The 17,071-nt window shown below is 33.4% G+C and overlaps 1 protein-coding gene and 1 non-coding gene across 8 annotated transcripts in view; one reads left to right on the forward strand and one right to left on the reverse strand.

The window, feature by feature from the left end:
- PTBP2 (polypyrimidine tract binding protein 2) overlaps window positions 1-17,071 on the reverse strand; it is an 86,076-nt gene that overhangs the window by 23,897 nt on the left and 45,108 nt on the right. For all 7 annotated transcript variants that reach the window (XM_055585025.1, XM_055585026.1, XM_055585019.1 and 4 more), the window contains exons 5-8: window positions 16,810-16,953; window positions 10,886-11,050; window positions 10,684-10,794; window positions 2,168-2,363 (exon numbers count right to left, since the gene is read on the reverse strand). In XM_055585025.1, coding sequence (XP_055441000.1) covers window positions 2,168-2,363; window positions 10,684-10,794; window positions 10,886-11,050; window positions 16,810-16,953 — 616 coding nt within the window. The remainder of the gene's footprint in view (window positions 1-2,167; window positions 2,364-10,683; window positions 10,795-10,885; window positions 11,051-16,809; window positions 16,954-17,071) is intronic.
- LOC129656675 (U6 spliceosomal RNA) lies at window positions 12,140-12,241 on the forward strand. The gene has a single exon (XR_008716464.1). It is a non-coding gene; the product is annotated as a U6 spliceosomal RNA (small nuclear RNA).

Below are 17,071 nucleotides of genomic sequence, written 5' to 3' on the forward strand. Positions count from 1 at the left end.
GTGTGCAAATAGTATTATGTTTTAAGAAAGTATATACCGTTATTACAAAATACTTTATTGCTAAAAAATGCTAACTATCATCTGACAATGCTGGGCTGCCACAAACCTTCAATCTGTAAAAGAACACAGTTATCTGTGAAGCACATTGAAACAAGGTATGCCAGAATATTATACTGAAATCTTCAAGACAGAGCAGCGACACCAAATTAATTTACTAAAAACTGAGCAACTTTACTCACATTCTTTTAATGCAAAAATGTAGAACACTTGAGAAATGATAAAAGCACTGAATAAGACAAAATTAAGTTATGCCAGGACTGTATAATCTTTTATGAGAAAGATTTCTTATTTATTATTACTCTAAAAAAGAATTCCACCAAGGCCATTACAAGAAAAATGATAAACTCCATAGACAAATCCATGACTCCAACCAGAATCCAAAAAACATACACATATTCATCAACTACCCCCCCAATAGGCAAATACACATAGCTCTTAGGGTCCCAGGAAGTGATTACGGGTCTAAGGAAGTACTATGTTTGAAACTAGCTGAAATTTCTCGGTCTTTTACCATTGTTTCTTTAATGAGTTGAATGTAAAATTTTAAACTCCTTAGAAACGACTATAAAATCTTCGTATCATCTTCTACTTTGGTTACTTTAAGAATTAAATAATGTATCTGCCAAGTACCTTGCAGAACCCCTAGGATCTAGAAGCTATTCAATAAATGTTGATTTTTGTCTTTTCTATAAGTTCCATCAGTAAAAAATTAAGAATTCATAGTAACAATTACAAGCAAAGGCCATGATTCATTCATTACTGTCTCATTCTTGACTTTAAAAAAATGGTACACCATAAAACTGTTAATATTATTTACTTACAAGCCAAGTTGAGGAAATAAAGCTTTAAACTAAGCCCACAGAGTGATGGAGATTCTCTCAGGAAAGAATGTTATCGACCTAAAGAATTCATTATGATAAATTTATCATGATAAATTTATTATGACAAACTGCTATAATTTCTGCAAGTTGTTATTAGACAATCAGAATAAGGTTAAGTTTTGTCTAAAATTATCAGAATTAATTTCAAATATCAAATGCTTCTCTTGTGCATTAGTGTCTCTCTGTTCATAGATGATGTATCACTTATATAACATATTTATAAATGGATAACACATGTTACATATCCATACTAAATAAGTGATGCTTTTTCTTTTTAAATTGATGAATGTAAGCTCAACTTATGTTCATCAAACTCTGGGAGACAGTGGAGGACAGAGGAGCCTGGCATGCTACAGTCCATGGCGACACAAAGAGTTGGATAATACTTTGCAACTGAATAATAGCAATAAGCTAAACTGTAAGAACAAGTTTGCGATTCATCAATCTTGGGTTCCATATGTCCAGAAACATTCATTTAATGATAATCTTACAAACTTCAGAAAACAAGAATTTCCTGAATTCATCAAAAGGAAACTAAAATTTCATCTGAAGTTATAAATCACTTATTTTACTTACAAAATAACATTTTCTGTTATTTTTTCTTCATCTTGACTCTGTCAACTATTAGTTGCAAATATTTGTGTTTTTTTATTAGGTGGGTCAAACCCATTGCTGAATGAGGTGAAATATAATAACTAAGACAAAATGCAAATAAATACCAAAATAAATTTTATATAAAATTCTTCCTAGTTAAACCTGTGTTTTAAGACTACGATATGTTTTGAAAAATCCATATAACTACGCCCATTATATGCTGCCTCTGTTAACTTTCTGGGTTTTTTTTGTGCAGGGCTAAACTGAAACAATCAGACTGGTTTTCCAATCTAACTGAAACAATTAAGACTGAATATGCACAATGGCCTCCAGATAGCATGACTTTAAAGTGTAAATGTTTTATTAAGAACTCAAATTTTTTCATTAGAGCCTTTCCTCTTCTATTTTGGGAGAGAAGATGAGATAGGTAAAAGGAATGTTACACAACTTTAATTATACTTATGAATTTAGGTTTTTCTTCCAACAGTATTCATATACATTCTTACCTGAGGCGGGGGGGGGGAATCTAACGTAATTTCTTAAATTTCAAAATGGGAGATTCATTATACTTACTGGAGTTTAACAGGCACTTGCCCATTTGGCAGAAGTGGTACAGACAATAAAAATCATACCTAAGAGAGATGTTTCCTTGGCAAATGCTGCAGCTATAGCTGGGTCCAATGCAGGTTGTCCATCCCCAGATGGAAGATCAGGTCGAGTATAATCCCTACTTTTATCATTGTTGTATTTTACATTCAAATTCACAAGTTTGGAAAAATCAATCCTTAGGGTACAGCAAGCATTATAAATATTCTGACCATCTAGGGCCTGTAAAAGTGAATAAAGTATATCAGCAATTTTAAGAGATAAAAATTAGAAAAAGTAAGACTCTGACAAAAAACTCAACAATGAAAAGCTGTACATGATAAAAGTTACCAGGAAAGGGATCAAATTCCATACTCTTTTCTTTGCTACACTAGCTGTATGTATATTGTTTTCCACAAATACTACTGTCTTTAAATAGAAAGTGCTACTTAAATATAAAATATAACCAGTTAAATATATGTGCTAATATATTTTCAATTTCAAAAACCTGCAAATATTTTAATTAAAAAAAACAAAGGTCACAAATATAGTTCATCCTGCCAAAATAGTACTGTAATATCAATAGTTTGCACAATAGTTAAAAGTTAATTTTATTACACATATAGTTTTTGCTGGATGGTAATACTTATGCTCTAGAGTTGAAAGACCACTCAATTAGGTCACCTTGAACAAGTTATTTAATATTTTCTAATCTCAGAATCTGGAAGACAGATGACAATGGCTGCCATGCTTCCTTGCAGGATTATTGTAAGGATTAGATAAAAGACCACATGTGTGCAAGTATCATGAATTATAAAGCACAGAAAAACGCATATAAAGCATATAAAAAAATATGCTGCTGTTATGTTTTTTTCTCTTCCTATATCATCGCCATTTATACTCCAGCTAGACAGAAGCTTGGAACAAACTAGAGAACAGGAGAATATATTGTTGATTTTTTATTAGAAGAACAAACATTTTCTTTATAAAGTAACAGTTCAGAAATGAAGAACATGTTTAGCTCTAATTCACTTCAAAAATAAAACAATTCTTCTGGTAACAATACATAAATAGATCAAGACTGATATCTATGTAGACCAAGATCTACTAGGTGTGTAAATATAGAACTATATTAATAGTAGATAAACATATTTTTCATACTTGATGTTTGAAAGAGAATTTTTATATTACTTCAGTATGACTATTTTAATGGCTATATTATTGGAGAAGGAACATTAACTGAAACAGACTTAAAAATAGTCAAGAGTGTTCTGTTATGGAAAAAGGAAACCTCAATAGCTGCTTTGCATATAAAGTTTATAGTTAAAATATTATATTTAAAATACTCCCACTCTGTGAAAAGAGGAAAACCCTTTCCTTTAACATACAAAATTAAGATTTAAGTGAATATATTTACCAAGCTAAAAGCTAACTTAAAAACACAATTCAACACAAGTTTCCCCATTTCTATATTCACATAAAGGGACTACATGCACATCAGGATTTGAATTCTATTTGAATTAGGGAAAGCACCTATCATCACATGAGAATGGGAAGTATCAACTCTCTCAGGCAGAGTAATATAAGTATTAATTCAATACTTCATAAGTAATTAATTCTTATTCAATACCTAATAAGTAATTAATTCAATACTCTGCTGTAAAAGCAAACAAAGCACTGAAAATAGGTCTTCATTTACTCATTCCTATAGGGGAAATGGCTAGCCATGTAATAGAATCTACGTCTCTACCTTATACATGAATGTCAAAATTCACTTTAGGCGACTATTTCAATAATATATAAAAAATCTGATATACTATAAGAAAAGACCTGACTTTGGATCATAGTACGTCTATTAATGCAAGTAACATACTGATACAAAATGACTAACTTCAAAACAAGCAGTTTCTTTGGGGCCAAGTTCTATCAAAGAGGTTGACTGCCAAATATCTTAATGAATATGCTAACTGCTTGAAAGCTGTCTAGAAACCTTTAACCAAAAAAAAAAAAAAAAAACCTTTATGTAGGTATTATACACAGGTATACCTAAGATACACACAAAGTATACACATAAGGCACACACAAAACTGTACCTTAGATACAAGAGCTAGAGAAATCAGGAAACAATATGTATATTAGCAACAGGGGAGAGGAAAAAGAGCTAAGGATACATGATAACAGAAATCCAGGCATTTTCAATAGCTGGCTGAGGTAAAATGACAAGTGAAGTAAGAAGAAAAATTAAAGTAAACTATATATGCAAGCTCACTTTAAGCTCATTGTTATTTGCCAACTTCCAGGAAATAACAGTAGCACACAAGTCAGTCAGTGTTCGGCAATCAAGATTGTAGTGATCTTGCTGGAGCAAAGATTTCTGACAGTAAAAGCCCAAGTTAATTTGCAAAAAAGCCTCTCAAATGTATCTATGCAAAGGGAAAGTTTGGAGAGTACATGAAAACAATCAGGAAAAAATATCTTCATAGTAAATATAAGATTTATGTCAAAAACATGATAAACTCAGTAAAGATGTTAAATATAGAATGCTTAATTAACAACACAATGAAACACTGCATATGGCTTAAAAATAGGAAAAACCACTAATGAAACTTAATGAAATATATTCTCCTGGAAGGAAATCATTAATGATAGGATTTCCAAAAGACACAGTGTCACTGTGCAGTGTCAACTGCACATATTCCTAATAAAAGTAGATAATACCCCTAAAAGCTGTGTTACAATTTTCTACCAAGTGTGTTACAATTTCAGGGTTGTATAAATTAAATAATTTTAAAAGATCCAGGTGAAAAGGAGTCTACTTCTATACCCTGAGGGCATCCCTGGTGATTCAGAGGTTAAAGCATCTGCCTGCAATGCGGTAGACCTGGGTTTGATCCCTGGGTCGGGAAGATCCCTTGGAGAAGGAAATGGCAACTCACTCCAGTATTCTTGCCTGGAGAATCCCATGGATGGAGGAGCCCGGTAGGCTACAGTCCACGGGGTGACAAAGAGTCGGACATGACTAAGCGACTTCACATTCTATACCTTGAAAATACAGAAACTGAACTAGAAAGCCACAGTAAGTGAATAATATTTTTGTTTGCCAATAAACTGAAAAAGATTTCTGAAAAAGGCATTAGGGCCTTTTCATTAATAAATGTGAGGATCATTTAAAATAATTTACTTTTTATTTGATAATCATTATTTTTACAATGATTGGTGATTACTGGTGGTGACTACCACCCTAAATGCCAACCTCAATATACATAACATTACCTTTTTGGTTGACTTAGGAGGGTTTTTATTTTTAATTAACTAATTAAACGATCACTACTTTACAATATTGTAATGTTTTTTGCCATACATAGACATGAATTAGCCATGGGTGTACATGTGTCCCCCTGACTTCAGAGGTTTTAAAAGAGACTGGACTGCAATATACACGAACCTCAGAACAAATTCAGGAGATGGTTAAATTTTTCCCCTCCAACCCTCACTAATACAACTCCATTTTTAAGATTTTTTTTCCTGAGTTACTATTCTCTTATAAAATAAAATGCTAGGGGGAAATAATTCCAATTAACTGAAAGTAATTGCCAAAGATCGTAACTAATACATGGCAAGAGTCTGGTTGGCAATGTCACTCAAGCTGCCTTTACACGGCAGTGATTCCCAGGGCTTGAAAAACTAAACAGAGCAGTGGGCTCCCAACCCCAAAGATTATAACTGTTAGCTCAGAGGAGCCTAAGAGTCCCATTTTTTATAAGCAATCTATATGAAAAGAAGGTTCTGAACCATACTTTAAAAGGACACTCTAAGTTCTCTTCCCCTCCAAACCTAAAGATATACCATGCCTGCTAAATGAATTCCCAAGGCACAGGTGATATTTTTTTCATTCTCTCAATCATCTGAACAACTATCACTATAGAAGTAGAGAAGCAGGCTTGAAATTCTCTTCCCAAACTATTATTCCTTACCTGTAAATTTTACATGATTTCTACTGTTTTAACAAGCATAAAAATGTAACACCTGAATTACAAAGTTTAGATCTAACTCATTTTATTACACACTGAGATGTACATGGATGGTTGAAAGGTAGGAAGAGATCTACAGCACACCAGCTGTCGGGTAAGTTGTGTCATGTTGAAAAAAAAGCCCTCATACCTATGTGTTAGGTACTAAGAACACAGCAGAGAACAAAACAGACATGACAACCACTCTTATACAGCTTATAGTCCAACAGATAACACAGACACTTTTTTGTTTAGTTGCTCAGTCATGCCCAACTCTTTTGCAACCCTATGGACTACAGCTCACCAGGTCTTCTGTCCATGGGATTTCCCAGGCAAGAATACTGGAGTGGGCTGCCATTTCCTCCTCCAGAATTCAGACACTTAATAAGTAATTATAAATTTGATCCGTGGTGGTGAGAACTAAGAAAAGAAGGGATCAAATCTAGTTGAAAGGTTATAGAAGACCTCTCTGGAGAAGAGATTTCTAAACTGAAACTTGAAAGACAGAAATGAGTTGGTCATAAAGAGATGAAGAGAAAAGTATTTTAGCACATAGAATATAGCAAGTTGTAAGCCCAAGAGATCAAATACACAAGAATTTAAAGAAGTTCAATACACATTAGATGCAAATACTGTTTGATTCCATTTATGAGATACCTAGAATACTCCAATTCATAGTCAGAAAGTACACTGGTAGATGCCAGGGGACTGGGAGTGGAAGTTGGGGAGGGGAACTGGGGAGTTAGTGTTTAATGGAGACAGAGTTTCAGTTTAGGAAGGTGGAAAATTCAGACATGGATGATGGTGAAAGTTGCACAACAATATGAATGTGCTTAGTGCCACTGAACTGTACAGTTAAATATGGTTAAAATAGTATTTTTTACGTGACTTTTTACCACAATAAAAATCATAAAAAAAAAAAAAAAAAAAAAAAAGCCCAATATGGTTACAGAGGTGTAAAATAAGACTGGAGAGGCAAGATTTAAGAGTTTTATATAAGTATGTTAAAGAAAGAGCATTTTTATACCAAGGACACAAATCAGTCATTGAAGGGTACAGAGAAAGGAAGAAATATGACTTTAAGTTGAGATCATTCTTAAAACTCGCAGTGGTGGATTTAGACTAGAAGGCCAATGAGGCACAGATTTAAGAGATGGCTTGATGGTTTAGATCAGTGCTAATCAAACTGTGGTTCATGGACTAGCAGCCCAGTTCACCTTGCATGAAAAGAAGTTTGTATCAGAATTTATGATCAATATTGACACTAAACAAACTATAGCTTAAAGTAAGCTAATTTGAATGTTGGCACAAGCTTCTTATAGCACTGGAGACTAGCACTTTGTAAAACACTAGCTTAGGCTACGGTGACGACAAGAAGAGTTGGAGGCAAAAGGATAGACTGAACAAAAATTTAGGATCTAAAATCAGTTAAGATTTGGTGATAGGCTGAAAGGAGGAAGAAGAAAGAATGATTCAATGTTTTGTCTTGTTTCTTAGATTGATGGTACTTTGTCCTGATCAATACCTAGAGAATGGTATATGAAATACAGATTTTAGTATTTTTGGTGGTGGTGGGGTGGGGGGTGACAGGAGTTTAATTGAACACACTAAGTCTGAAGGTGCTCCACAGTCCTAGCCTGGGTCTCTCAGAAGATGTGTGACCTAGAAATAAAGTTATGTGAGTACGTACTGTCAGAATCACAAAGTGTAACTAAGCTGTGTATAACAGGTGAGGTCCCCCTAGAAGAAGGGGAGGGATACAACAAATAATGAACAGAGAGGTGGGATATATCTAGGTGAGAAGTGTTCAAGACCAGGAGAAAAAAGGATTTTAAGAAAGGGAAAGACAGATTCAATGTCAAAGGTTACCTAGAGGTTAGGTAAGATAAGGACTGAACAATTCTGATGAGATTTAGCTACTCCAGTGATCCCTTGTTGAGTAAATGGGTGCTGAAACCAAATTACAATAAGTAGAGAAATAAGAAGGGAATAAGTATAATAAGCAAACAAAGACAACTTATTTAAGAAGTCTGGTTATAAACGAAAAGAAAGGGAGATAAGGTGTTAGATGGATAAATATATGAAATATGGAGTTAAGGGTAATAAATCCATTAAAAAAAAAGAGAGACACATTTAAGCACACTTGAAAAACTGGTGAGAAGTAACTAACATGGAGAAAAATACACAAGAAAGGGGAGATAAAAGTACAAAGACTCCTAAGAGGCAGAAGAGGGTGGTGTCTGGTGTTTACTGGTCTTAGAAATATCTATGCCTTATATCTAGAAGAAAGAAATGTGTGGGTATAAGTATATTTTGTGAGAAAAGCTGATAAGAGTTTCCATCTGATAGTTTCTATTTTTTTCTGAGAAGCAGTAGGCAAGGTCATAAGAGTGAAAAGCGACTTGGTAGAAAGACAAATTTCCATCTGATACAGACAATTGTGGAAAATGGGAGAACATGCTGACTGAAGAAACGTGGTAAGATTTTGCAGGCAGAGTAGAGGGCCTATTTGTAGTTAATGCTGATGAGTTTAAACTGCTATCAACTGGTTAGATTATGTGATATTCTCTGGCTACACTCAATAGTCCAGATAAGGTATGAAGAAAAAATACTGGAGTCGTCAAAAGTATAGGTTTTAAGAGGAGTCTGGATTACAAGATAATGGGACAAGCAAGATTAGAAAATAGACTCCTTTTTTCCTTCACCAATAAGTGCAATATAGTAAGCTCAGATACCAGAATAAAAGTTTAATAAAGTAATTATCTTTGTAGATTTTTGTAGAAAAGACCTGAGTGTATGTAAACATTCACAAACACTAGTTTAATGCTTATTTTCTGTGCAGAAGATCGGTTAAATGAAAACCTATTAAATACTGAAAAATATATATAAACTACTTTCCCCATTGAACCACATAGCCCAAATGAGGTACAATTCTGAAACAAATTCCATTTCACTGGTCCTTTACTAAACAGTGTTCCTCTGGATCAGAAGGGAATGACAAAAAGAAAATATTCCACATTAAGAAAAATGTGCACTATATTTAAATTTGTTTGAAGTTGTGAAAAATGCCATCAAGAACATGGCTTCTAGATTGTCTGCTATTGATCAAACCTCATAACACAATTATTTTGGTATCTATTTTTATCTCTAAAGTTGGAGGGCCGAAGCATGTTAGGAAAGTTAATTATTTTTGAAAAAACAACTCTATAATTGCTAATTTATTCCTGAAAAGGGAAATATGATTAGATCATGCAATTGGGAACCACTGAGTAGAAACATACTGGAGAAGAGTAGACTGAAAAAATGTCTACTTTACAGATGTGTACATTATAAATCATTTACCTCTTTGAATCTTAGCATCTGCTAACAGGAAAAATTTCTGTTCAGTTTACAATACAGAGTAGTCAGAAAAAGAATGAGATAACAGCACTTGGTAAATCATTTCAATTGTGCTATTATTACTAGTAAAGCCTTTCTGCTACCTGAAGCTACTTCTGCTCCCCAAATGAGATTCTAAGAATGGAAATGAAACAGTAGTTAAAAATGGCCTGGTTTCAAACAAGTTATCTTGATCTGGAGGTAGCACTGAAGTAATATACCATAATCAGTCTGAAAGTAAAAGAGTGAAAGAGAGAAAAAAGAGGTAAGACCATTTTAAGTGGAGACAGCTGATTTAATGGTTTAACCACTCCAGTATTCTTGCCAGGAGAATTCCATGGACAGAGAAGCCTGGGGCAGGCTATTATAGTCCGCGGGGTTGCAAACAGTCAGACACGACTAAGTGACTAACACTTTACACACACTTAATAAATATTTAATTTTTTAATAGTGGAATAAAAATAACAATATTATACTACAGCACAAGAAGTTAAAGAGACAAAGGAAGATTTAAATAAGACAAAGACTGGTATGCAGTTTTCAATGGTAGCTGTAACATGAGTAAATTTTGCTGCTTTGAATAGTTTCTTACCCTCCATATACAACAACAACAACAACAAGGTAAGTGATTGGAATAAAAAGGAGACCAAGAGCGTATCGAAAAAACCTATTTTTAAAAAATACTTAAAAAGAATATCGGAAATCAACTGAGAGCTTATTACAGCATTTGAGCCACATGAGCACTGATATATTTCAGCCGAAGTACCTTACAGCTAATTAAGTACTTTGAAACTCCCACTGGAAAATGTAAAATCTTAAACAGGTATGCATGCATAATATAATCCTGCTATATCCTCAAGAGCACAAAATATTTGGACCTAGATAAAACAAAAATGCAGAATATAAGCCTATATTATAGATAACTACAAATATGACAATTGTTAAAAATAAACATTTCTTTTTATCACAAATACTAAGCTTTCTAATACTATCTCTATGACATTAATCTGTGTCATCTAAAATGCTATATGGTACTGCTAAGTTATGTCAGTATTAGTTACTGACATAATATTAATATGTAAAATAATAATATTAATGATATTAGTTACATATATATGTGTGTGTATATATATCTGCCACTGAAAATTATTGCTCTCAAAAAAACCTAGACTTACTAGTTTTGCTTGCTGAGCGTTTACTGGATCGCCATACTGGAGAAGAGCTTGAAACTGGTTATTTTTTGTAAATGTGATTATCTTCAATACAGCACCAAACTTAGAAAATATCTGTTAAAATATTAAAAATCAAAACAAATTATATCTACTGTATTATTATTTCTCCATTTTATAGATAAAATGCAAATGAAATTAAACTTACTTGGTGAAGAACATCAAGTGTTACAGGATAATACATATTGTCAATAATTATTCTAAGCACTGGACTCTGGGCTGGAGTCACTGCACTCTCACTAACTGTGGTGCCACTAAGAGGAGTATTTGCCGTCTGGACAGCAGTCACAGCTTGAAGAACTGCTTGAGCACGCTAAAAATCAAAATATAAGCACTTCAGAAACATTCCTGGTATATTCACTTATACTTTGCTACATGCTACAGTATTAAATTCTTTTCTAGAACACATACGGATTAAATAAAATTTAACACTCACTCAGTAAATACACTTTTAAGCACCTGCCATCAGCATATATTGCCTGTTTACAATTCAAGTATCATACTAGTATTTACCTCAAAACAGTTATTGAGGGTTTGGGACCAATGCTGAACAAGATAGATAAGTCATGTAATTTATTCTCAAAACAACATGATGTAGTCTGACAGATTCAGAAAATGTTTTACACAGAAACTTTTAGAGAACAATGAAACTTTAACATTATTCATTCCATAAAAAAGGGAAATGGCAAACCTTAAGAGGAAATTACTAGATTATCCAAAAGAACACCTATAAAGCTTATTATTTCTAATAAATCCTAAAAGAGAAACATTCAGATACAAAATTTTTTTTTGATACTAGTGTAACTTTTGAAACCAAAATTTTTACAACAGAAACTGATGTATACCACAGTACACAGCCACAAAATTTTCAGGAATACTTCAAGATAAAATATAAAGAATCTTTCCCATCCATGTTATTGTTTCTAATATATCATTAATGGTAAAATGCACTATCCTTTTATGTAGGACTAATAAGATATTGCTAATTGAACCATGAAAGATCAACTTATAAGACACATCTTGATTTCTGAGATTTTAAAAAGTGAAAAAAATATATTCAGAATTGAGAAAATACAGTATTTTTAGGAAATATGTCAACTAAATCTATGTTAAATGCTCCAAAAACACTGCCTTTATTACCATTATGTCTTTTCTATTATTTCTCTGACAGATTCACTGATAAGGAAATAATTGTTTTCTACCTTATTTGGGGGCCAAAAAACCTATATAAAGGCAAATAACTGTTAAATATAATAGTAACTAACACCTCTATGCTGCTTTACAGTTTGAAGAAGTTGTACTGGCAGATGAATAGGCATATATATATAAACAAAGCACAGCGATAAATGAAAAGGAAGACAAACACAAAAGAATAAGAACACTTATGTATAAGGAAGGATCCGTGCTCCCTTTACCAGCACACATACAATACTGAAACAATACAGAGTTTAGCATGGTCCTATGCAAATATGACCCCCAAATTCATGAAGTGTCACATTTTTTTCTGGACCTGTTAGCTAAAGTGGTGTTGGTAATCATTTTGCAAAACATAAATAAATCATATAAATAAGTTGTATATCTTAAAACTTACACAATGTATATGTCTATTATCTCAACAAAGGTGAGGGGATGCTCATTTCACTGAGCTCAGCCTTGGGATTTCTTTGGAAGGAATGATGCTAAAGCTGAAACTCCAGTACTTTGGCCACCTCATGCGAAGAGTTGACTCATTGGAAAAGACCCTGATGCTGGGAGGGATTGGGGGCAGGAGGAGAAGGGGACGACAGAGGATGAGATGGCTGGATGGCATCACTGACTCAATGGACGTGAGTCTGGGTGAACTCCGGGAGTTGGTGATGGACAGGGAGGCCTGGCATGCTGCGACTCATGGGGTCACAAAGAGTCGGACACGACTGAGTGACTGATCTGATCTGATCTGATAACTAGGAAATCACACAGCATAATCTCAAAGAGATCACACACTCATCTAGTCAAACTTCGTCATCTAAATGGTAATTAAATACAACATGACCTATAAATTTATGTTAGCTAAAGTGACTAAAATCCAACATTTTGAAATATATGATAAATATTTAATACAATGGACACATTTACACGACTATTATAGATATTATAAAAGAGGGATGAAAGTATTCTAGAACAATGTTTGTTAAATATTTGAACATATTTAGTCCAATACAAATTTAAATAAAGTATTTTAAGTAGCTCATTGCAATATCACTTTCTTCATTAGTCAACATGTCTACATACATTTATTATTAATAAGCATGGAAATATTACAACTTAGAACAACCCTTCTGCTGCTATTTCAAATAACTGAATCAAATAATCAAATACCTTTCTAAACAGGAATCACATGATCATGGTATACTATCCAAACAGTATAAAAAGTTAACTTTCCTCTGCAACTCACTCATCCTGTATGCTTTCCCCTACGAACCCTCACAATAATCTTGGGTATTCTTCCAGAGACATCACTTACATATTCAAGCATGTATGTACATATATACTCCATACAAGCATATAAGCACTTATCTACTGCATATCTTTCTTTCCAATACTATACTCACTCTCTACATCTTCCTTTTTTTACCTTAACAATTATGTTCTCTATTAACAAATAACTTCATTCATGTTTCATATATGTTTTAAAAATATTCATGGAGCAGAGGTGACCTGCCAATCTAGATTTTAATTAAACTTTGTATTGAAACAATCATACACATAAAAGGACACAAATCATGAGTATACACAGCTTAATAAAATATCAAATAAACCATATCGTGAAAGCACTATCGAGATAAAAAATAGAACATTACCAACATGCCAAAAGCCACACACATGTTTTCTCCCAGTTATGTAAATGGAATGTACTACTCTGGTCTGGCTTCTTCCAATAAACATAATTTTTATGATGTCCATTCAAGTTTTGGATGCACCAGTAGCTTGTTCATTCTTTTTGCCAGGGAGTATTCCAACAAATAAATATACCACAACACATTCTACTGCTGCTCAACATTTAGATCATTTCCAGCCTTGGGTAATTACATATAGTGTGCGATGAACTTTCCCATACATATCTTTTGATGCACATATATATAAATTTTCTCAGATATATGACTAGCAAAATTACTATGTCAAAGAACAGGAATATGCTCAGCTTTAGTTGATAAATGAAGATTTAAAAAACTATTCTACCAACTTACATTCCCATCACTTATTTATAAGAGTTCAAGCTTTTCTACATTGTTTCAACACTTGGAATTACCTCATTGTATCCAATACGGTAGCACATGGCAGTATCTCACAGTGATTTTTAAATTGCATTAAAGGTTCTTAATCCAAACCTAATCCACTGTGTAGATCAGAGGATGGCTTTCAAGGAAACTGGCTTATGGAAACTTGAAGATGTCTAACAACTGGTCATATGAAGTATGGGATGGAAACTTGGCACAAACATAGGCAGGTCACAATATTTCAGGCAAAAGTTACATCACAGCAACAGTGGCCTCCAAAGACAAAATAAGAGAAGGTATGCCAAGTTATAGGATCCATCATTACTACTGAGATAGAAACACAGGAAAATGGAGTGGGGAGCAGCCACAGACAGAAACAGCAGTCATCTCAGAAAGGACCTTTATCCTGAGCATGAAAAGAAACTGCTGCAGGGGAGCAAGTTAGATCTGTGCATTTTAGAAAGAGATACACACACATTTGTACTAGGGAGAAAGTATTCAAGACAAAAATTAAAGATCAGTAAGAGAGTTACTAACTTTCCTAGTGGCTCAGACGGTAAAGTGTCTGCCTACAACGCAGGAGACCTGGGTTTGATCCCTGGGTCGGGAAGATCCCCTGGAGAAGGAAATGGCAACCAATCCAGTAATCTTGCTTGGAAAATCCCATGGACGGAGGAGCCTGGTAGGTTAAAATCCATGGGTCGCCAAAGAGTCAGACACAACTGAGCAGCTTCACTTCAAGAGAGTTATTAGGTAAGATTATTATATAGCTAAGAAATGGCTGTGTCTGGGCAACTGAAGTAGAAAAAAAGAAATGAAAGCTGGGCAGATATTGAGATGAGTGAATTCATAGGACTTGTGACTTGATAAAAGGTTGTGGAAGAATTCATGGTTGATGTACATATTCGTCTTTCGTTATAAAACACTATTAAAATGCCTATAAATAAATAAAAAATGGAATAAATGCAGACACTGAAGAGAGGTCATCACTGGCCAAGAATAATTTTATCAGATTCCTGGAACACAGAAACTGCATGGACTGAAGACACAGTGAACACACAGCAAACAGCATTTGCATTGGTAGCAGCCATAGGAATCAAATTAGAAACTGGCAGGTACACAAGAGGTGAAATGGAATGTGAAAATAAAAGGATTAACAGAAAGCCTGGCTAACAAACAGCTAAACTCTTCTTCCTCCTCACCATCAACCAACTTAATAAAAACAAAATCAACAACTAAACACCCCCTTAAAAGAACAGAAACTCTAAAAGAGGGTTTTAAAGGCCTAAGTAAAGACCTCTTTGGCATTTGGGGGGATCCCAGCTTAGTATCCAACTCATTACTTTACTCTAGAGGAAAGCATGTAAAGTCCAATAAAACCTAACTGCCCATTCTGAAATATAAAACAAGCAATGAGAGCGGGTGGGATGAAGAAGGAGAGCAAGATAAACAGCTAATACTAAGCAAAGTAAAAGATAGCGGAGTGTTTAAAAATACCATTAATTAGTATCCATAGACAATGACCAGGTGTAATACAAAAAGGCTATCAAAGAAGAACTTTTGTAAGTCAAAAATATGGCTGTAACCTTTTTTTCAACAGAAGGAACGTTGCACTGATTATTCCCTATGTCAAAAATAACCAAAACTGTAATAAGTGTTTTACTCTTTAATTTCTGAGGTTACTCAAATGTCACTTATCAGGCTTCCACTGGTTATCCTATTTGAAATTACAAGGCCCCCTCCACACCCCACCACAGACATCCATCTACAGATGTTTTATCTTTGTCCTTTCAACATCCTTTTCATTTCAATCTTTTAAAATGAGAATGTATTCACTAATTACTTTACTGAAAATATTAATATGTTAAACCCAACTGGGATATTAAATGCCACTTTAAGTAAAAAGAATAGAGAACAGGTATTTTCTTTTGATAAATTTTAAGAAGTACAACTTCTGGTTCAAAAGTAACGAAAATTACCAAACTTAAAAAAAAACCAAAAAACTGAAATGTTAGCCTATCTTTTAGGCAAAAAGTTTTACAAGCTTATTGTTCATATACTATCAAAATGATCTTAAGTTATTTTTTACAAAGGTTAAATTTTGTGAGGATTATTTTCCATTTGCTAAGGCAGAAGTCAAACACAGCTTTATATTTTACTAAAACAGATATAATTAGCTAAAAGCTACATTAAAAGAGCTAAAGTTTCTATATCACTGTTTACTGCAATCCTAAGTGTTTATATCTAAAACCACTCTTCTATGATATTTTTTCTAAAGAAACATTAATTTTAAATAACTAGAAACTACCTTGCATTTTTTAAAGATAACACATTCATATATTCTCAATTCTTTTATTTCCCTCCAAGAAAATCATTAATTCATCTTTAATAGGAATTTATCCATAAGAAATTAAAACCTATAAAAAGTCAAATAACCAAAGGTACTGAATTTCACACATTAAATCTAATCAAAGTTGTATAAACAGTTTATAGTTAAGTCCTACCTCAGACAGTTTCTGTACAAGTTTTAATTTGTACAAAGAAAAAGAACTTTGACCAGAACCTTAAAAAAACTGAAAAGATACTATTTAATTTATCCAGTACTAATTTAAAATATGAAAATAAAAGACTGCACATATGTTCTGTAAAGTAATATAAAATTTAATACTTAGGGACATACTGTAAGAAAATATAGCAACAACAACAAAAAATTAAAAAGATCATACAAAAATCTTCTCAATGGTTAAAAATTTTCTCCTAATATGAGTCTTAATACGCTCTAGGACATTTTGTTTATGAACCTACACATACTCACTTGGTTTAATGTATTATCTGTTTTTAGTTCCTTGTGATTGGAGTACTGGATATAAATCGGTTGGTTACGAAGGTGAGGTGTCACAGCAGAATAATAATTAACCATGGTAATAGCTGCTTCCTCTGTTGCTAGTTCCAAAAATGCCTGAAAATTTAAATAGCAAAAATTATAATACTATGAATTAAATTCAAATAAACTTCCATATCTGTGTAGCCTATTTGTCTCATTAAAAAAATCACTATCGAGAATTGCCCTAATAGGT

The sequence above is a fragment of the Bubalus kerabau genome, chromosome 6 (assembly GCF_029407905.1).
Source record: "Bubalus kerabau isolate K-KA32 ecotype Philippines breed swamp buffalo chromosome 6, PCC_UOA_SB_1v2, whole genome shotgun sequence".
NCBI classification, from domain to species: Eukaryota; Metazoa; Chordata; class Mammalia; order Artiodactyla; family Bovidae; genus Bubalus; species Bubalus kerabau.